Here is a 21,603-nt window from a genome sequence, read left to right on the forward strand (position 1 = left end):
TAGTAACGTTCAAAGAACATTCTAAGAATATTATTTAAAAACATGTATATTCCGTTCTTGGCATCAACAGAACTCTCTCTGGCCTCTATCTTGTTAAAATCAAATCAAAATCAAATCAAATTTTATTTGTCACATACACATGGTTAGCAGATGTTAATGCGAGTGTAGCGAAATGCTTGTGCTTCTAGTTCCGACAATGCAGTAATAACCAACAAGTAATCTAACTAACAATTCCAAAACTACTGTCTTGTACACAGTGTAAGGGGATAAAGAATATGTACATAAGGATATATGAATGAGTGATGGTACAGAGCAGCATAGGCAAGATACAGTAGATGGTATCGAGTACAGTATGTACAAATGAGATGAGTATGTAAACAAAGTGGCATAGTTTAAAGTGGCTAGTGATACATGTATTACATAAGGATACAGTCGATGATATAGAGTACAGTATATACGTATGCATATGAGATGAATAATGTAGGGTAAGTAACATTATATAAGGTAGCATTGTTTAAAGTGGCTAGTGATATATTTACATCATTTCCCATCAATTCCCATTATTAAAGTGGCTGGAGTTGAGTCAGTGTCAGTGTGTTGGCAGCAGCCACTCAATGTTAGTGGTGGCTGTTTAACAGTCTGATGGCCTTGAGATAGAAGCTGTTTTTCAGTCTCTCGGTCCCAGCTTTGATGCACCTGTACTGACCTCGCCTTCTGGATGATAGCGGGGTGAACAGGCAGTGGCTCGGGTGGTTGATGTCCTTGATGATCTTTATGGCCTTCCTGTGACATCGGGTGGTGTAGGTGTCCTGGAGGGCAGGTAGTTTGCCCCCGGTGATGCGTTGTGCAGACCTCACCACCCTCTGGAGAGCCTTACGGTTGAGGGCGGAGCAGTTGCCGTACCAGGCGGTGATACAGCCCGCCAGGATGCTCTCGATTGTGCATCTGTAGAAGTTTGTGAGTGCTTTTGGTGACAAGCCAAATTTCTTCAGCCTCCTGAGGTTGAAGAGGCGCTGCTGCGCCTTCTTCACAATGCTGTCTGTGTGAGTGGACCAATTCAGTTTGTCTGTGATGTGTATGCCGAGGAACTTAAAACTTGCTACCCTCTCCACTACTGTTCCATCGATGTGGATAGGGGGGTGTTCCCTCTGCTGTTTCCTGAAGTCCACAATCATCTCCTTAGTTTTGTTGACGTTGAGTGTGAGGTTATTTTCCTGACACCACACTCCGAGGGCCCTCACCTCCTCCCTGTAGGCCGTCTCGTCGTTGTTGGTAATCAAGCCTACCACTGTTGTGTCGTCTGCAAACTTGATGATTGAGTTGGAGGCGTGCGTGGCCACGCAGTCGTGGGTGAACAGGGAGTACAGGAGAGGGCTCAGAACGCACCCTTGTGGGGCCCCAGTGTTGAGGATCAGCGGGGAGGAGATGTTGTTGCCTACCCTCACCACCTGGGGGCGGCCCGTCAGGAAGTCCAGTACCCAGTTGCACAGGGCGGGGTCGAGACCCAGGGTCTCGAGCTTGATGACGAGCTTGGAGGGTACTATGGTGTTGAATGCCGAGCTGTAGTCAATGAACAGCATTCTCACATAGGTATTCCTCTTGTCCAGATGGGTTAGGGCGGTGTGCAGTGTGGTTGAGATTGCATCGTCTGTGGACCTATTTGGGCGGTAAGCAAATTGGAGTGGGTCTAGGGTGTCAGGTAGGGTGGAGGTGATATGGTCCTTGACTAGTCTCTCAAAGCACTTCATGATGACGGAAGTGAGTGCTACGGGGCGGTAGTCATTTAGCTCAGTTACCTTAGCTTTCTTGGGAACAGGAACAATGGTGGCCCTCTTGAAGCATGTGGGAACAGCAGACTGGTATAGGGATTGATTGAATATGTCCGTAAACACACCGGCCAGCTGGTCTGCGCATGCTCTGAGGGCGCGGCTGGGGATGCCGTCTGGGCCTGCAGCCTTGCGAGGATTAACACGTTTAAATGTCTTACTCACCTCGGCTGCAGTGAAGGAGAGACCGCATGTTTTCGTTGCCGGCCGTGTCAGTGGCACTGTATTGTCCTCAAAGCGGGCAAAAAAGTTGTTTAGTCTGCCTGGGAGCAGGACATCCTGGTCCGTGACTGGGCTGGATTTCTTCCTGTAGTCCGTGATTGACTGTAGACCCTGCCACATGCCTCTTGTGTCTGAGCCGTTGAATTGAGATTCTACTTTGTCTCTGTACTGACGCTTAGCTTGTTTGATAGCCTTGCGGAGGGAATAGCTGCACTGTTTGTATTCGGTCATGTTACCAGACACCTTCCCGAAAGGGGGGCGGGGCAGGGCCTTATATGCGTCGCGGAAGTTAGAGTAACAATGATCCAAGGTCTTTCCACCCCTGGTTGCGCAATCGATATGCTGATAAAATTTAGGGAGTCTTGTTTTCAGATTAGCCTTGTTAAAATCCCCAGCTACAATGAATGCAGCCTCCGGATGAATGGTTTCCAGTTTGCAAAGAGTTAAATAAAGTTCGTTCAGAGCCATCGATGTGTCTGCTTGGGGGGGGGATGTATACGGCTGTGATTATAATCGAAGAGAATTCTCTTGGTAGATAATGCGGTCTACATTTGATTGTGAGGAATTCTAAATCAGGTGAACAGAAGGATTTGAGTTCCTGTATGTTTCTTTCATCACACCATGTCACGTTAGTCATAAGGCATACGCCGCCGCCCCTCTTCTTACCAGAAAGTTGTTTGTTTCTGTCTGCGCGATGTGTGGAGAAACCCGTTGGCTGCACCGCTTCGGATAGAGTCTCTCCAGTGAGCCACGTTTCCGTGAAGCAAAGAACGTTACAGTCTCTGATGTCCCTCTGGAATGCTACCCTTGCTCGGATTTCATCAACCTTGTTGTCAAGAGACTGGACATTGGCAAGAAGAATGCTAGGGAGTGGTGCACGATGTGCCCGTCTCCGGAGTCTGACCAGAAGACCGCCTCGTTTCCCTCTTTTTCGGAGTTGTTTTTTTTTTTTTGTTAAGTGTGTTGAGGTGTGATGGCCATGCCCACTAACTGCCCACATTAATTTAATAAAAATATATATATACAGTGGGAGAACAAATATTTGATACACTGCCGATTTTGCAGGTTTTCCCACTTACAAAGCATGTAGAGGTCTGTAATTTGTATCATAGGTACACTTCAACTGTGAGAGACGGAATCTTTTTAAGTAATTTTATAAATTACTGTTACAAACAAACCAGTTGATTGCAATGAAACAAACCTGTTGATTGCAATGAAACCAAACATGACTGGAAAAGTCACATTTTGTGTGGGTATTTACCCTCGAATGTGTCGTCGAAAAAGGAACGAGACGGAATTCACGACACAAGCGGTTCACAAAATGTTCCGTGTTAGGCTATAAAAACGGATTTTATCAAACAAAAGATCATTCATTGTGTAACAATGAGCATTGGGATTGCAAACAGACGAAGATCGTCAAAGTTAAACAATTTATTTTAATGCAGTTTGTGATTTTGTTAGCCTGTGCTGGTTGAAATAGTTTTTTTTTTATGGGGCTCTATTCTCAGATAATCACATCTATTCTTTCACTGTAAATCCTTTTTTAAATCTGACAACACAGTTGGATTAGCAAGATTCTAGGTTTTCGATACATGTGTGACACTTGAATTTTCATGAATGTTTAATATGACTATTTCTGTAGCGATCACCGTATGTTGTGGAATTTCAGCCCGCTACCGGGTTCCGTGCGCAGAGAGGTTAAGAATCCCTCCTGTTCTCCACTCATTACCTGTATTAACTGCACCTGTTTGAACTCATTACCTGTATAAAATACACCTGTCCACAAATTCAATCAAACAGACTCCAACCTCTCCACAATGGCCAAGACTAGAGAGCTGTGTAAGGACATCAGGGATAAAATTGTAGACCTGCACAAGGCTGGGATGGGCTACAGGACAATAGGCAAGCAGCTTGGTGAGAAGGCAACAACTGTTGGTGCAATTATTAGAAAATGGAAGAAGTTTAAGATGACGGTCAATCACACTCGGTCTGGGGCTCCATGCAAGATCTCACCTCGTGGGGCATCAATGATCATGAGGAAGGTGAGGGATCAGCCCAGAACTACACGGCAGGACCTGGACAATGACCTGAAGAGAGCTGGGACCACAGTCTCAAAGAAAACCATTAGTAACACACTACGCCGTCATGGATTAAAATCCTGCAGCGCACGCAAGGTCCCCCTGCTCAAGCCAGCGCATGTCTAGGCCCGTCTGAAGTTTGCCAATGACCATCTGGATGATCCAGAGGAGGAATGGGAGAAGGTCATGTGGTCTGATGAGACAAAAATAGAGCTTTTTGGTCTAAACTCCACTTGTCGTGTTTGGAGGAAGAAGAAGGATGAGTACAACCCCAAGAACACCATCCCAACCGTGAAGCATGGAGGTGGAAACATCATTCTTTGGGGATGCTTTTCTGCAAAGGGGACAGGACGACTGCACCGTATTGAGGGGAGGATGGATGGGGCCATGTATCGCGAGATCTTGGCCAACAACCTCCTTCCCTCAGTAAGAGCATTGAAGATGGGTCGTGGCTGGGTCTTCCAGCATGACAACGACCCGAAACACACAGCCAGGACAACTAAGGAGTGGCTCCGTAAGAAGCATCTCAAGGTCCTGGAGTGGCCTAGCCTGTCTCCAGACCTGAACCCAATAGAAAATCTTTGGAGGGAGCTGAAAGTCCGTATTGCCCAGCGACAGCCGCAAAACCTGAAGGATCTGGAGAAGGTCTGTGTGGAGGAGTGGGCCAAAATCCCTGCTGCAGTGTGTGCAAACCTGGTCAAGAATGATCTCTGTAATTGCAAACAAAGGTTTCTGTACCAAATATTAAGTTCTGCTTTTCTGATGTTTCAAATACTTATGTCATGCAATAAAATGCAAATGAATTACTTAAAAATCATACAATGTGATTTTCTGGATTTCACAGTTGAAGTGTACCTATAATAAAAATTATAGACCTCTACATGCTTTGTAAGTAGGAAAACCTGCAAAATCGGCAGTGTATCAAATACTTGTTCTCCCCACTGTATATATATTTCATCTTTATTTAACCAGGTAGGCCAGTTGAAAACAAGTGATGTGATCTTAATGAGTGCTTGTTTGCTTTTAGATAGGGTCAGTTTGAATAGACTAAAATTAACAGCTTGTATGAGTTACAAAAACATTGCATGGTAGCTCCATCCTGGTGACGCAGTCGACTAATTCTATGGATAGAGACCAGACAGTCATTGGTTTGAATCTCACTGACAACATGCCACAATTAAAATACATGTTTTTTTTATGATTAATGTCCATGTATCCTATGTGTGCTTGTAGTTCAAAACAGTGTACCCAAACTAAGCTAGAAGTATTTATGAATGTTATTTAATTACCTTAAAATAACCTAGAATTTCCATTATCAGAACGTTAATAAAACCTCCCAGGAAAACTTTCAGGGAACCATAGAGAAACATTCTCAGAACTTCCATGCAATCTAAAAATGTACGTTACCAGAACAGGTGAAATTTTCACTATCGTTCTCAGAACGTTTAGAAAACATTCTGTTTTAACGGTCAAGTAATGTATCGGAAACCAAAAACATACGTTCTCACAACGTCCAAGGAACCAAATGTACTAGCTGGGAAGTGAAAGTCTTCAAATTGTTTCCTTAAAATAAAGTAAAACAAAATCTAAAAGGGATTACATTGCATTTTTTTTTTTACACAACCTACTCCACATATTTAAAGTGAAAGAAATAACGAAGATGTGTTGATTGCATGTCTTCACACCCCAGAGTGTGGAAGCACATTTGGTTGCCATTGCAGCTGTGAATCATTTTGAATAATATTCTACCAACATTGCACAATTCTTAGGGCAACATATGTCAATTTTTTTGGACAAAATTGTTCAAGCTCAGTAAATTTGCTTGGGAAGCATTCAGAAGACTGGTTAACGAAGGAATTTTAAGCATAGAGACAATTGAGACATGGATTGTGGATGTGTGCCATTCAGAGGGTGAACGGGCAAGACAACATATGTACTGTAAGTTCCTTTGAACTGTGTATGGTACTAGTAGGTGCCAATCACACTGGTTTGTGTCAAGAATTACAACAGTGCTGAGTTTTTCACACTCAACAGTTTCTTGTGTGTGTCAATAATGGTCCCCTGCCTCCCGAGTGGCGCAGTGGTCTATGGCACTGCATCGCAGTGCTTTCTGTACCACTAGAGATTCTGGGTTCGAGTCCAGGCTCTGTCACAGCCGGCTACGACCGCGAGACCCATGGGGCGGTGCACAATTGTCCCAAAGTCGTCTGGGTTAGGGGAGGGTTTGGCTGGCAGGGATGTCCTTGTCCCATCGTACACTAGCGACTCCTGTGGCGGGTGGGGAGCAGTGCACGCTGACACGGTCGCCAGATTCCTTGCAATTCCAATCCTGGAGTTCAAATGTACACTATATTGTGTACAAAAGGGTGTAATCCGTTGTGTAATGGGACAAGAGGTAAGAGTGCGATTGATCAGAGGTCATTCAAATGTACCAACAGGACTTTTAAGCATCTGAGCTGTCAATAACTGTGCCCCCCCATTGCCATGGCAACAGTTATATTTTTGTTCAGTACAGTGAAACATGCAACAACACAACAGTAAAACTTTATCAACAGATGAAATTAATTTATTAATTGGGACATTTTAACAGATTTCAGGACACAGCGTTGTACAGTTTCTTCAGTTTCTTGGCAATTTCTTGCATGGAATAGCCTTCATTTCTCAGAACAAGAATAGACTGACGAGTTTCAGAAGAAAGTCTTTGTTTCTGGCCATTTTGAGCCGGTAGGCAAGTTCTCATTTGCAACTGCGACCTGGCCAAGATAAAGCATATCAATTCGACACATACAACAACACAGAGTTACACATGGAATAAACAAAACATTGTCAATAATACAGTAGAACAAAAGAAAACAAAAAGTCTACATACAGTGAGTGTAAATGAGGTAAGATACAGTGCCTTGCGAAAGTATTCGGCCCCCTTGAACTTTGCGACCTTTTGCCACATTTCAGGCTTCAAACATAAAGATATAAAACTGTATTTTTTTGTGAAGAATCAACAACAAGTGGGACACAATCATAAAGTGGAACGACATTTATTGGATATTTCAAACTTTTTTAACAAATCAAAAACTGAAAAATTGGGCGTGCAAAATTATTCAGCCCCTTTACTTTCAGTGCAGCAAACTCTCTCCAGAAGTTCAGTGAGGATCTCTGAATGATCCAATGTTGACCTAAATGACTAATGATGATAAATACAATCCACCTGTGTGTAATCAAGTCTCCGTATAAATGCACCTGCACTGTGATAGTCTCAGAGGTCCGTTAAAAGCGCAGAGAGCATCATGAAGAACAAGGAACACACCAGGCAGGTCCGAGATACTGTTGTGAAGAAGTTTAAAGCCGGATTTGGATACAAAAAGATTTCCCAAGCTTTAAACATCCCAAGGAGCACTGCGCAAGCGATAATATTGAAATGGAAGGAGTATCAGACCACTGCAAATCTACCAAGACCTGGCCGTCCCTCTAAACTTTCAGCTCATACAAGGAGAAGACTGATCAGAGATGCAGCCAAGAGGCCCATCATCACTCTGGATGAACTGCAGAGATCTACAGCTGAGGTGGGAGACTCTGTCCATAGGACAACAATCAGTCGTATATTGCACAAATCTGGCCTTTATGGAAGAGTGGCAAGAAGAAAGCCATTTCTTAAAGATATCCATAAAAAGTGTTGTTTAAAGTTTGCCACAAGCCACCTGGGAGACACACCAAACATGTGGAAGAAGGTGCTCTGGTCAGATGAAACCAAAATTGAACTTTTTGGCAACAATGCAAAACGTTATGTTTGGCGTAAAAGCAACACAGCTCATCACCCTGAACACACTGTCAAACATGGTGGTGGCAGAATCATGGTTTGGGCTTGCTTTTCTTCAGCATGGACAGGGAAGATGGTTAAAATTGATGGGAAGATGGATGGAGCCAAATACAGGACCATTCTGGAAGAAAACCTGATGGAGTCTGCAAAATACCTGAGACTGGGACGGAGATTTGTCTTCCAACAAGACAATGATCCAAAACATAAAGCAAAATCTACAATGGAATGGTTCAAAAATAAACATATCCAGGTGTTAGAATGGCCAAGTCAAAGTCCAGACCTGAATCCAATCGAGAATCTGTGGAAAGAACTGAAAACTGCTGTTCACAAATGCTCTCCATCCAACCTCACTGAGCTCGAGCTGTTTTGCAAGGAGGAATGGGAAAAAATGTCAGTCTCTCGATGTGCAAAACTGATAGAGACATACCCCAAGCGACTTACAGCTGTAATCACAGCAAAAGGTGGCGCTACAAAGTATTAACTTAAGGGGGCTGAATAATTTTGCACGCCCAATTTTTCAGTTTTTGATTTGTTAAAAAAGTTTGAAATATCCAATAAATGTCGTTCCACTTCATGATTGTGTCCCACTTGTTGTTGATTCTTCACAAAAAAATACAGTTTTATATCTTTATGTTTGAAGCCTGAAATGTGGCAAAAGGTCGCAAAGTTCAAGGGGGCCGAATACTTTCGCAAGGCACTGTAAGGGAGTTATGGCAATAAATAGGCCATGGTGGCGAAGTAATTACAATATAGCAATTAAAACACTGGAATGGTAGATGTGCAGAAGATGAATGTGCAAGTAGAGATACTGGGGTGCAAAGGAGCAAGATAAATAAATAAATACAGTATGGGGATGAGGTAGGTAGATAGATGGGCTATGTACAGGTGCAGTGATCTGTGAGCTGCTCTGTCAGCTGGTGCTTAAATCTAGTGAGGGAGATATGAGTCTCCAACTTCAGACATTTTTGCAGTTTGTTCCAGTCATTGGCAGCAGAGAACTGGAAGGAAAGACGACCAAAGGAAGAATTGGCTTTGGAGGTGACCAGTGAGATATACCTGCTGAAGCGCGTGCTACGAGTGGGTGCTGCTATGGTGACCAGTGAGCTGAGATAAGGTGGGTCTTTACCTAGCAGAGACTTGTAGATAACCTGTAACCAGTAGGTTTGGCGATGAGTATGAAGCGAGGGCCAACCAATGAGTGCGTACAGGGCGCAATGGTGGGTAGTGTATGGGTCTTTGGTGACAAAACGGATGGCACTGTGATAGACTACATCCAGTTTGTTGAGTAGAGTGTTGGAGGTAATTTTATAGATGACATCACCAAAGTGGAGGATTGGTAGGATGTTCAGTTTTACAAGGGTATGTTTGGCAGGAGTGAAGGATGCTTTGTTGTGATATAGGAAGCCACTTCTAGATTTAATTTTGGATTGGAGATGCTTAATGTGAGTCTGGAAGGAGAGTTTACAGTCTAACCAGACACCTAGGTATTTGTGGTTGTTAACGTATTCTAAGTCGGAGCCGTCCAAAGTAGTGATGCTGGACGGGCGAGCAGGATCGGTTGAATAGCATGCATTGAGTTTTACTTGCGTTTAAGAGCAGTTGGAGGTGACGGAAGGAGAGTTGTATGGCATTGAAGCTCGTCTGGAGGTTAGTTTACACAGTGTCCAAAGAGGGGCCAGAAGTATACAGAATGGTGTCGTCTGCGTAGAGGTGTATCAGAGAATCCCCAGCAGCAAGAGCAACATCATTGATGTATACAGAGAAGAGAGTCGGCTCGAGGATTGAACCCTGTGGCACCCCCATAGAGACTGCCAGAGGTCCAGACAACAGGCCCTCCAATTTGACACACTCAACTCTATCAGAGATGTAGTTGGTAAACCAGCTGAGGCAATCGTTTGAGAAACCAAGGCTGTCGAGTCTGCCAATAAGAATGTGGTGATTGACAGAGTCGAAAGCCTTGGCCAGGTCGATTAATACGGCTGCAAAGTAAGGTCTCTTATCGATGGCGGTTATGATGTCATTTAGGACCTTGAGGGTGGCTGAGGTGCACCCATGACCAGCTCTGAAACCAGATTGCATAGCGGAGAAGGTACGGTGGGATTCGAAATGGTCGGTAATCTGTTTGTTAACTTGGCTTTCAAAGACCTTAGAAAGACAGGGTAGGATAGATATAGGTCTGTAGCAGTTTGGGTTTAGAGTGTCTCCCCCTTTGAAGAGGGGGATGACCGCGGCAGCTTTCCAATCTTTGGGAATCTCAGATGATACGAAAGAGAGGTTGAACAGGCTGATAATAGGGGTTGCAACAATTTTTGCAGATAATTTTAGAAAGAGAGGGTCCAGATTGTCTAGCCCGGCTGATTTGTAGGGGTCCAGATTTTGCAGCTCTTTCTGAACATCAGCTATCTGGATTTGGGTAAAGGGGAAATGGTGGGGGTTGCTGTGGAGGGTGCCGGGCAGTTGACCGGGGTAGGTGTAGCCAGGTGGAAAGCATGGCCAGCCGTGGAGAAATGCTTATTGAAATTCTCAATTATAGTGGATTTATCAGTGGTGACAGTGTTTCCTAGCCACAGAGCAGTGGGTAGCTGGGAGGTGGTGCTCTTATTCTCCATGGACTTTACAGTGTCCCAGAACCTTTTTGAGTTAGTACTACAGGATGCACATTTCTGTTTGAAAAAGCTAGCGTTAGCTTTCCTAACTGCCTGTGTATATTTGTTGCTAACTTCCCTGAAAAGTTGCATATCAGGGGGGCTGTTCGATGCTAATGCAGAACGCCACAGGATGTTTTTGTGCTGGTCAAGGGCAGACAGGTCTGGAGTGAACCAAGGACTATATCTATTCCTAGTTCTACATTTTTTGAATGGGGCATGCTTATTTAAGATAGTGAGGAAGGCACTTTTAAAGAATAACCAGGCATCATCTACTGACGGGATGAGGTCAATGTCATTCCAGGATACCGTGGCCAGGTCGATTAGAAAGGCTTGCACTCAGAAGTGTTTTAGGGAGCGTTTGACAGTGATGAGGGGTGGTCGTTTGGTCGCAGACCCATTGCGGATGCAGGCAGTGATCGGTGAGATCTTGATTGAAAACAGCAGAGGTGTATTTGGAGGGCAAGTTAGTTAGGATGACATCAATGAGGGTGCCTGTGTTTATGGATTTGGAGTTGTACCTGGTAGGTTCATTGATCATTTGTGTGAGATTGAGGGCATCAAGCTTGGATTGTAGGATGGCCGGGGTGTTAAGCATGAAGTATGAATGAAGTAAAGGGTGTGCAATATATAAGGCTAGTGACTGGATGTTCTGAAAGTAGTTTGAGGGTTGTAGGTCACATGACCAAGGAGCTATTGAAATTAGAAACATTGAAAAACATTGAAAAAGTTTGTGCTACTCAGTGGATATTCTGAAAGTTGTTTGAGGGTTGTCGGTCATAAGCCTAAGGAGCTATTGAAATTTGAATCATTAAAAAATTCAGTCAGCACGAAAGTCATTTTTCTTGGCCACTCCCTCCCTATATATTTCATTGTGCTTTCACTTTCTCGTTTCTTGCAGCTACATGGGTTACTGTTTGGCAAAAGGTGACTTTCCAGGTCGACACTACACATCTCAGAAGATTGCTATATCACATTGATGTGATTCTGGAGATTTTAAACACTTATCCATGCTTTGTGAGATCTGATCATATGTGCAGCGTGACCATTAAAAGATGACCTGGAAAGCCATCAACTCTGTAATGTTCCAACCAGTGGCGGTTCTAGCTTGTATGGCTCCCTGGGAGAAACCCCCCTTCAGCTTGGAGACTGCATCAGCTTGCTCACATGTTGGATCTGGCTCAAGATGTCATACCACACCACTGTACAGATACTGAATCGGTATGATCCCATCTCCTCTGACAAGGACTGGGCCTCAATCTTTATCACAGGATCTTTGGTTTGATCCCTCACCTCAATCAGTGCCTCTCTCACCACTGCTGCCCGATACCGCAGTGGCTCGACACTCTTAAATTTACTCTGCCACCTTGTCTCAGTCCACATTTTCAAAGTGATGTCCACATGTTTTTTCAGGATGGCCCATCGCTGTGTGGAGGCTAAGAACAAGGTGTACAGTTTGTGTAAGATGCCAAAGTAACCTGTGGCATCGACAGAACTTTTAGCAGCATCAGCCACAACCAGGTTCAATGTGTGAGCCCCACATGGCACAAATAGAGCTCTTGGATTAATTTCCAGGAGTCTGGCTTGGACACCTTTGTTTTTGCCTCTCATGTTGGCCCCATTATCATAAGACTTTCCTCTGCAGTCCTCAAAAGGAATTTTTAGCTCCTCTAATCTTTTGAGAATCAGGGATGCCAAATGTTGGCCCGTGGACTTCTCTGCCTCCAAAAACCACATAAAATGTTCCTTTATGTGGGGCTCCTCCTTCAGTGACACAATACTAATCACAACTGACTGTTCAGTGTGGCTGACATCTGAGGTGCAATCTAGAATGATAGAGAAGAATATTGCCAGCTTGATGTCACTCACCATTATTGAAATGACCTGGCTGCTCAACAAATCAATGAGTTAATTCTGTATTTGGTGGCCGAGGTAGCTGGTGGTGTGACTCGAGGTCCCTTTTTGGACACGGTTAAGGTTCTCTTTCATGACTGGATCAAATCGTGCCATCAGTTCAACCTCTGAGAACATTTCCATTTGACGGATAATACAGTGTTTCTGTTTGTCCCCTTAGTGCCAGATTTGATAAAACTGTGTGAAATTATATCCAATGTTATGGAAGCTAGTTGGACAGAAAACAGAATATTATCGCCCTATGTGTAATAGCATAGCAAGCAACATAGCAACATAGGCTAACAAACATAAGTGTTATACTAGCCTATTTCATTACATGCATAATATTATACTCATAAAGAGATGACATAGCTGCATAGCTTTTATCTTTTGCACGTTTCTCCTCTTCTTCTTTCCTCTTTTTCCTAAACTGGGCACCTGATGGCTTAGACCTTTTCTTATCCATTTGTGTTGATTTGGCACTCAAGCATCAATACATTACCCATCCCCCAACACTGTCAACCAAGAGTCAAGACTAAACCAATTCCCCTTGGTGGATTGACTGGTTTTATTTTATTCTTTACGATTTTACACAAACCAGAAAAAAATGCAACAATATGTCTGTGAAACTATATATTCACAGTATTATGAATGAATTGTGTTTTATTTGGTAGCATTTCTTTGTGTGACTGATTTTTCTAATTTCATTAGTACTGTACAAAGTTAGAGGTACGCTATTTGATAGATTCCCCCGCTCTCCCTACCTCGGGCTTCCAGTGGGGAGACCTGAGGTCAACCTACCCCCGCCCCCTCCCCATCTCGTACTTCTGAGTGGGAGACCTTCCCAGGCAGTAGCCTGCCAAGCTCACAAACTAGAATCAGGACGCCCACTCTGACAAGGTTAATTGACCCACAGTCCAACACGGTGACATTATATCCTTGACGTGATGTGCAAATGATCGATAGAAAACCAATCGCGCAAATGTCACCATTCCAAAAAATTTTGTGCGGGCGCCCCGTGCTGCCCCTGTCAAGATGCCGCCCTGGGCGGCTGCCCATGTCGCCCATACCTAAATCCGCCACTGGTTCCAACCAAAAATACAACTTTGCCACTGTTCATTGTTCTCTTCTATCTCTTGTCCAAGGTTAATGATGCAGTGTGTCCACTTCCAAGTCAACCATGTAGCAAATCAGCTTGTGTGGCCTTGGACAGTGACAGCCTGAAAACACTATAATTTTAAAAAAACTAAACTGACAGACCTCGTATCACTCTCTCAGATCACTCTCGCACGCACACGGACACATAGTTAGATTACATTTATTTGGCAAACCTGGGGAAGAAGGGCCTTGATGTGGCATAATATAAAAAACATTTGGTTTATTGTGTGATTGATGTTTCGGTTCAGGCAGTAACCTTAGATGACCTACATGTTGACATGATGATCGACATGTCCACACTTCATGTAACCACAGGGAAAATAAATCAGTGAGGTGTGCCCCATCAAATAATGTTTTTTTTTCTCCTTACATTCAAACTCTGAATACCAAAGAGATTATTAAAAAATACACACCAGTGCAGAACCCTCAAATAAATAGAAGGGAAGGCTCTGATAAATAGACAGTTCCGCTCACCTGCCATTGATTTGTTTTTAGCCAATGACAACGCATCATTTTATGAATATTCAGTCAACGTTGCATCAATAACCACGCCCCTTTTCAGCAGGAGAAAGGAAGCTGCTTTTTCGACCTGGCTGAAAATCTTCCTCTAGAAAGGTATATTTCGAAAGCATTCCCTTGACTGTTGTTTTCTATTACATGTTTTTAATGGCTACTGAGATACTTAAACCCATGGAACGCAAATGCATTATGTAACTACTTGCTGCAATCTAACGTTATAGCTATTCACCTAGCTAGATAACGTTAGCTAGCAAGCCTGTTTCACACCGAATGCAAACCAGTCAGCAAACAGCTAGCGTTCTTGCTAAGTAGAGATTAACTAGCTATGAAATGCGCAGGTGATCACCGAAGTCGTTGCAATTACAAGTTAGGTCACCCGCTAACTAGCTTTGTTTCTGTTAATTGGACTTTGTCTGAAGCGAGATGTCATCTCGTCGACCTTTAGTTCGGTAACTAGTTAGCGCTAACGTTAGCTTAGCTACCTAGCCAACGTTAGTACAGTCGTTTAACGATAGGCTACGACCCGATGAGGTACTGACGTAATGTGCAAAGTTGCCCGCTGAACCAATGTAGAGCACAGGCACGGTTGTAACACATGTTTGAAACCAGCTGGGCTTGTTCGATTACTAGCTAGCTAGGTAACCTAAGGTCTGGGTCGTTAAGCCATATATTTGCAAACGTCAGTGATCCACTGACAACATCATGACAGCCTGGTCCAAATCTGTACGAGTTAAACAACACCTCAAATCATTGTCATGCCAAACCCAATTGGCCATACAGAACATTCAACATGACTTGCATAGCACACAATGTATTCTGGACCAGGCTAGACTGACCGTGTTGTTGATGAATGTCATACATGATGAACATAACACCATTACTTTCTCTTCCTAGCTCTCAGGGGCCCAGCCCACCAGTAAAGCTGTATAAGCACAGGGTCGACGGGGCGGACGGAAGCGGTGCGCCGTCGTACGGGGAGGTCCGTAGTGACAACGCGATGAGCTACAAACCCATCGCCCCTGCTCCGTCCGGCTCCAACCACACCCCGCCAGGTTTCTGCCAACTGTCAATTGGTTCTTTAGTATCCACTATTATTGCTATCAAGGATGTATAGAAATTTAATTTCTATTTCTATAGATGCACCCTCTACACTACCCATTGTTGGTTTGGTTTTCACCCATCTTACTGAACTCAACCCTACCACAGTGCAGTGGATTCCATTCAATAGATAAGACTAGCGGCCCTATTCCTGTGACCTGCCCAGGGACCTGCCCAGGGAACACACTACACATCAGCAACCAACCTGAGTGTCATATACTACCAACCATAATGTAACAATCCCTCTCACCTGAGAATTATTTAATATAATTGTACCTTTATTTAACTAGGCAAGTCAGTTAAGAACAAAATCTTACTTTCAATGGCGGCCTAGGAACAGTGGGTTAACTGCCTTGTTCAGGGGCAGAACGACCGATTTTTACCTTGTCAGCTCGGGGATTCAATCTTGCAACCTTTTGGTTACAAGTCCAACGCTCTAACCACTAGGCTACCTGCCGCCCCAGAATGAATGCGCCACCGATGCCACGCAGCATTTATGCCCCTGCCTTCCATTTTAAAGATGATAACTAGTCATAGGGCGCTTCAGTGCGTCTGAATTCTGTCTTTCCTCTGCCTAGGCTCCAGTGTGCCCTCCCCCTCACTCCCCTCCAACTTCAGACCAGCGTTCAGTGATTTCGGCCTGCCGTCGATGGGCTTCGTTCAGGTAGGACAGAACAGCCTGACCCTCATCTCTAACTGCTTTAACTAATGCCTATGATGCTTTAACGTCGTGTTAAATATGTTATTCAGGGTATTTTATCACATTTTATTGGTCACATAAACATGATTAGCAGATGCTAATGCGAGTGTAGCGAAATGCTTGTGCTTCTAGTTCTGACAATGCAGTAATATCTAACAAGTAATCTAACAAATTCACAACAACAACCTTACACACACAAATGTAAGGGATGAATAAGGATATGTTCATATAACTATATGGATGAGCGATGGCCGTGCGGCATAGGCAAGATGCAGTAGATGGTGTAGAGCAGTATATACATATGAGATGAGTAATATATGATATGAAAACATTAAAGTGGTGTTATTTAAAGTGACTAGTGATACCTTTATTGAGTCCATTTACTAAAGTGGCCAGAGAGAGGCTGCTGACAACATACAGACTCATATGTTAGTGATGGCTGTTTAACAGTCTGATGGCCTTGAGAGAGCTGTTTTTGTCTCTCAGTCCCAGCTTTGATGCACCTGTACTGACATTGCGTTCTGGATGATAGCAGTGTGAACAGGCAGTAGCTCAGGTGGTAGTTGTCGATGATATTTTTGGCCTTCCTGTGACATCGGATGCTGTAGGTGTCCTGGAGGGCAGGTAGTTTGCCCCCGGTGGTGCGTTGTGCAGACCTCACTATCCTCTAGAGAGCCTTGCGGTTGAGGGCAGTGCAATTGCTGTACCAGGCGGTGATACAGCCCGACAGAATGCTCTCGATTGTGCATCTGTAAAAGTTTGAGGGTTTTAGGTGACAAGCTAAATTTCTTCAGCCTCCTGAGGATGAAGAGGTGCTGTTGCGCCTTCACCACGCTGTCTGTGTGTGTTTCCTACCTTCACCACCTGGGGGCGGCCCGTCGGAAAGTCCAGGACCCAGTTGCACAGGGCGGGGTCGAGACCCAGGGTCTCGAGCTTAATGACGAGTTTGGAGGGTACTATGGTATTAAATGCTGAGCTGTAGTCAATGAACAGCATTCTTCCATAGATATTCCTCTTGTCCAGGTGGGATAGGGCAGTGTGCCGTGTAATGGCGATTGCATCGTCAGTGGATCTATTGGGGCCGTAAGCAAATTGGAGTGGGTCTAGGGTGTCTGGTAGGGTGGAGGTGATGTGCTCCTTGACTAGTCTCTCAAAGCACTTCATGATGACAGAAGTGAGTGCAATGGGGCGATTGTCGTTTAGTTACCTTAGCTTTCTTGGGAACAGCAACAATGGTGGCCATCTTGAAGCATGTGGTCACAGCAGACTGGGATAGGGATTGATTGAATATGTCCGTAAAAACCAGCTGGTCTGCGCATGCTCTGAGGACGCGGCTAGGGATGCCGTCTGGGCCGGCAGCCTTGCGAGGGTTAACCCGTTTAAATGTTTTACTCACGTTGGCCACGGAGGAGGAGAACCAACAGGCTTTGGTAGCGGGCCGTGTCAGAGGCACTGTATTGTTCTCAAAGCGAGCAAAGAAGTTGTTTAATTTGTCTGGGAGCAAGATGTTGATGTCCCCGACGGGGCTGGTTTTCTTTTTGTAATCCGTGACCCTGCCACATACGTCTCGTGTTTGAGCCGTTGAATTGCGACTACTTTGTCTCGATACTGATGCTTTGCTTGTTTGATTGCCTTGCGGAGGGAATAGCTGCACTGTTTGTGTTCGGTCATGTTTCCAGTCGCCTTGCCATGATTAAAAGCGGTGGTTAACGCTTTCAGTTTTGCGCAGATGCTGCCATCAATCCACAGTTTCTGGTGAGGAAATGTTTTAAGTCACAGTGGGTACGACATCTCAAATGCACTTGCTAATAAACTCGCTCACAGAGTCGGCGTACACATCAGTGTTGTTGTCTGAGGCTATCCGGAACATATTCCAGTCCACGTGATCGAAGCAATCCTGAAGCGCCGAGTCCGATTGGTCAGACACGCGTTGTATTGACCTGAACACGGGCGTTTACTGTTTTAGTTTCTGTGTATAGGCTGGGAGCAACAAAATGGAGTCATGGACAGATTTGCCGAAGGCAGGCAGGGGGGCTTTGTATGCGTTGCTTGAAGTTAGTAGCAATGATCCAGAATGCTAGCAGCCCGTGTCGCGCATTCGATATGCTGATAGAATTTAGAAAGTCTTGTTCTCAGGTTAGCTTTGTTAAAATCCCCAGCTACAATAAATGCAGCCTCAAGATGTATGGTTTCCAGTTTACATAGAGTCCAGTGAAGTTCTTTCAGGGCCGACAAGGTATCTGCTCAGGGGGATATACACAGCTGTGACTAATCAATAGGGTCCAGGTATCACTAACAACAAATACAAAGCAGATCATTACTGGTCGATTTAATTAAAATAGATTTGTTGGCGAGTGTTTATTTGCATAACTGTCACTTCGTCATGGCAATTATCCCCCTGTATCTCTACTCTTCTGTACGATATAAAGGGACTATCTTGCTCAGGATCAATTGGGATTTCTAGTTTTTGCTGTTCCAGCATATGACCTTTGTCTCATATCCCCCCTCTTTCACACACACACACGCAGCCAGTGAAAGTGTCTCAGGGCTCAACCTACAGCGAGCTGCTGTCAGTTATCGAGGAGATGAGTCGCGAGATCCGCCCCACCTACGCCGGGAGCAAGAGCGCCATGGAGAGGCTAAAGAGAGGTACTGCAGCCCGATCAGCTAAACGCCTAGGCCACAAATATCGACAAAGCTTGGCGCAAAGGTTGTGGTTGTATTGACAGGGTGTTTATCAGTACTCCATAGAGCTTACTTTCCTTTTCCCGAACCACGCTGCACATACCCAGCAAGCAGACAGTAAGCACTTGAATATTATATGCATAAACACAGCAACAAGAAATGAACATAAGGCAGTGGATGAAAGCAATGATCAACATTGCATGGCAGCAGCAAAAATAGATCATAATAAAAGCCAAACTGTATATGTTAAGGCTTTCGGGCATTCAATAAAAAAATCACCGAGCTCAGTCATCCAGTCAATCAATCATCAAAAAGTTTAAATCCACCAAGTTCAATTACCAAAATAGCCAGTCCAATCAGACATTGTCCTTTTAAATCCAAAGATGCCTAAATTAGGCTCTGTTCAAATAATATTATGCTATGCACAAAATGAGAAATGGGCAATTTGATGACTCAGATTTCACTTTAAAAAAGATACCAAAATTGTTAAACTTTGAAATCAGTGGTCTTTGTTTGGCAAACATTGTGAAAAGTGAAAAATCGGAGTCTCGTCATAATTACATTACTGGGGAATTGCCCAAATGCAGGACGCACAAAACTAGTACTTGGTAAAAACTTGGTTAAATATAGTCCTAGTTCTTCAGTATGTGAGACGGTCAGTCCCGAAATCCCTATTCCAAGGCTAGTAATCCCAAGGAAAATGTTTCTCTCATGAATAATTACTGCCGTAAATACTTTTCAATGAGCCAAACAAACATTTCACCCATGCTTCTCACACCACGGCCATTAGGCTCTCGACTCACATGGTTATCTGGGATCCTTGGGATGTCCCTACCCTAACCTTAACACATTTAAACTTCGATGGGGTGACAGAGTTCGAGTCCCAAGGATCCCATCCCATAGGCCTACTTACTCCATATGAGTTTACTTGGAAATACATGGATTTCAATTCACATTAAGGTTCAATGAGGAGATGGTATTTTTCTCCACACAGGAAGTAAAAGTTCTAAATCCCAACTTGTGATGTTGTTCATCTGTCTTCTAGGTATCATTCACGCGAGGGCGCTGGTCAGGGAGTGTCTGGCGGAGACAGAGAGGAGCGCTCGCACATAACCCTTTGCAGAATCCCTCCACCCCCCCCCCCCCTCCCTTGTCTTTGTATAGGCCTCATCTGTGTCCCGTCTTTGTTATCCTGACTTTTTGTCTCTATTGCTCCACTGAACCTGTAACCTTTTTCCCCATATAGTTTCTCACACCACCTATGGGGTGTGTTCAGAATGTGTAACACATTTTGCAGTTGTAGGACAGTTCGCTCTCAGAACATTCTGTAGCTTATTTCAGTTTCATAGGCATCACGAGGGGCTGGTAAATATTTTCTCATTTTGGTTGTCCTGTTCAGTGGGGGCGAGGTGATAGTGCTGTAAAATATTTGATAGATTTTTGAAAACTATGCCACAATGAAATGAGGTTGATACTCTGACTTTCTCTCTTAGCTGCTATACTGACACCACTCTACATCCAAAGGTTTAATTCCACATTGTTTTACAGTAAGCAACACTTAAGCCTTGTTCGCACTGCAGGCCTTAATGCTCAAATCAGCTTTGTTTTTCAAATCCGTTTTGGGTTACTTCACTGTCCAAACGGCAAGTGACCAAATTTGGATTTGTGTGTGTTCAGACGGCAGTCATTTGTTGACACGGCTATGCTACTTGTCATAGTAATGACGCATGTGTGCGTTCCTTCTTCCTGTCACTCAGAAGTTATGTGGCAAGCTAAGGTGACAATGCCTGCAATGGATGTTCCCCAGTTTGCTTTGAATGTTAAAAATCAGTGAAAAAAATCACACTTTTAAAGCCGCCAAAGGATAAGGCAATCCAACTTTCAAAACAAGTATTGTTTGGCTAGCCACAGCAGTCAACTAACGAGGTAGCTGTTTATCCTTCTAGCACATTCACTAATTTGTTTGTAAACAACAAGCTAGTTAGTTACCACATATTCTTGCCAAACTGTCACAGCAGCTAGGAAGCAACAAGATATGCCAAATAAGTTTTTAAAAAAACATGAGAGCAAATCAGATTTGACCGTTCAGGCACAAGTCGCATAGCCAGGAATCAGATTTGTATCTGATTTCAAACCACCTACGAAGGTGGTTTGAAGTCATCCTATTCCATGTGTTTTTGGGCTGTTCAGACTGCAGGAAAAATAACATTTGAATCGGATGTGCAAAAAAAAATGTATTTGATGTGAACAAGGCTTAACAGCATCTTGAAAATACCCCGTTCTCTGTACCACATGCTTCCACCCCATACACATTATCTGCTGTCATGGCACCCTCTATCTGCCACATACAGTCAAGCTTTCCTTGCCCTTCATCCTCCACCCAATTAACTATTACCTCCTCTCTACACACCTGAAATCAGTTTTATTAGTATGGCAATTTTGTAAACCCAATTTTTGCAGTTCTGTACTTGAATTGAATGAAATTAAAAGTTAGAAAAGTTTTCCAATTAAAAAAGCGAGTGTTTTTCATTTGTATCTAGTGCACAGGAGGTTGGTGGCACCTTAATCGGGGAGGTAATGTCTGGGATGGTATCAAACATGATTTCCATGTGTTTTGATTTTCATTTTGTTTTTTCTGTTCCAGCCATTTATCAGCTGTCCTCCCCCCAGTAGCCTTCTGTGATGTAGTGCCTATAGAAAGTCTACACACCCTTGAACTTTTTACATTTGGTTGTCAGTGCCTCAGTTTTTCATTTAAATAAGGATTTTCTTCCACTTATTTACACTACATACTCTACATTTAAGGAACATTTTTGTGAAGAAAAATACGTCTCCACCCGAGTCTCCACTTGAAGCATATTTGGCAGCAGTTAAAGCTGTGAGTCTGTTGGTATAGGTCTCTACGAACTTTGCACACCTAGGTTTGACAATGTTTGACCATTAACTGTTCAAGTTCATGGACAGA

The 21,603-nt window shown here is 43.9% G+C and overlaps 1 protein-coding gene across 1 annotated transcript; it reads left to right on the top strand.

The window, feature by feature from the left end:
- Positions 1 to 14,184: 14,184 nt before the first annotated feature.
- LOC110497530 (cyclin-dependent kinase 2-associated protein 2) lies at positions 14,185 to 21,153 on the top strand. Its single transcript, XM_021573671.3, has 5 exons — positions 14,185 to 14,251; positions 15,050 to 15,207; positions 15,832 to 15,917; positions 18,482 to 18,602; positions 19,684 to 21,153. The coding sequence occupies exons 2-5, from the start codon at positions 15,153 to 15,155 to the stop codon at positions 19,749 to 19,751; spliced, it is 330 nt and encodes a 109-aa protein (XP_021429346.2). The 5' UTR covers positions 14,185 to 14,251; positions 15,050 to 15,152; the 3' UTR covers positions 19,752 to 21,153.
- Positions 21,154 to 21,603: the final 450 nt, after the last annotated feature.

Source organism: Oncorhynchus mykiss, chromosome 19 (genome assembly GCF_057628025.1).
Source record: "Oncorhynchus mykiss isolate SJ-2025 chromosome 19, ASM5762802v1, whole genome shotgun sequence".
Taxonomy (NCBI): Eukaryota; Metazoa; Chordata; class Actinopteri; order Salmoniformes; family Salmonidae; genus Oncorhynchus; species Oncorhynchus mykiss.

What these genes read in the sequence shown, in the direction of transcription:
- LOC110497530 (XM_021573671.3), top strand. Translation starts at nt 15,153, where the DNA reads ATGAGCTACAAACCCATCGCCCCTGCTCCGTCCGGCTCCAACCACACC. An exon ending in CGTCGATGGGCTTCGTTCAG is followed by an intron (nt 15,918 to 18,481) that starts GTAGGACAGAAC and finishes ACACACACGCAG; the next exon opens with CCAGTGAAAGTGTCTCAGGG. An exon ending in CATGGAGAGGCTAAAGAGAG is followed by an intron (nt 18,603 to 19,683) that starts GTACTGCAGCCC and finishes TCTGTCTTCTAG; the next exon opens with GTATCATTCACGCGAGGGCG.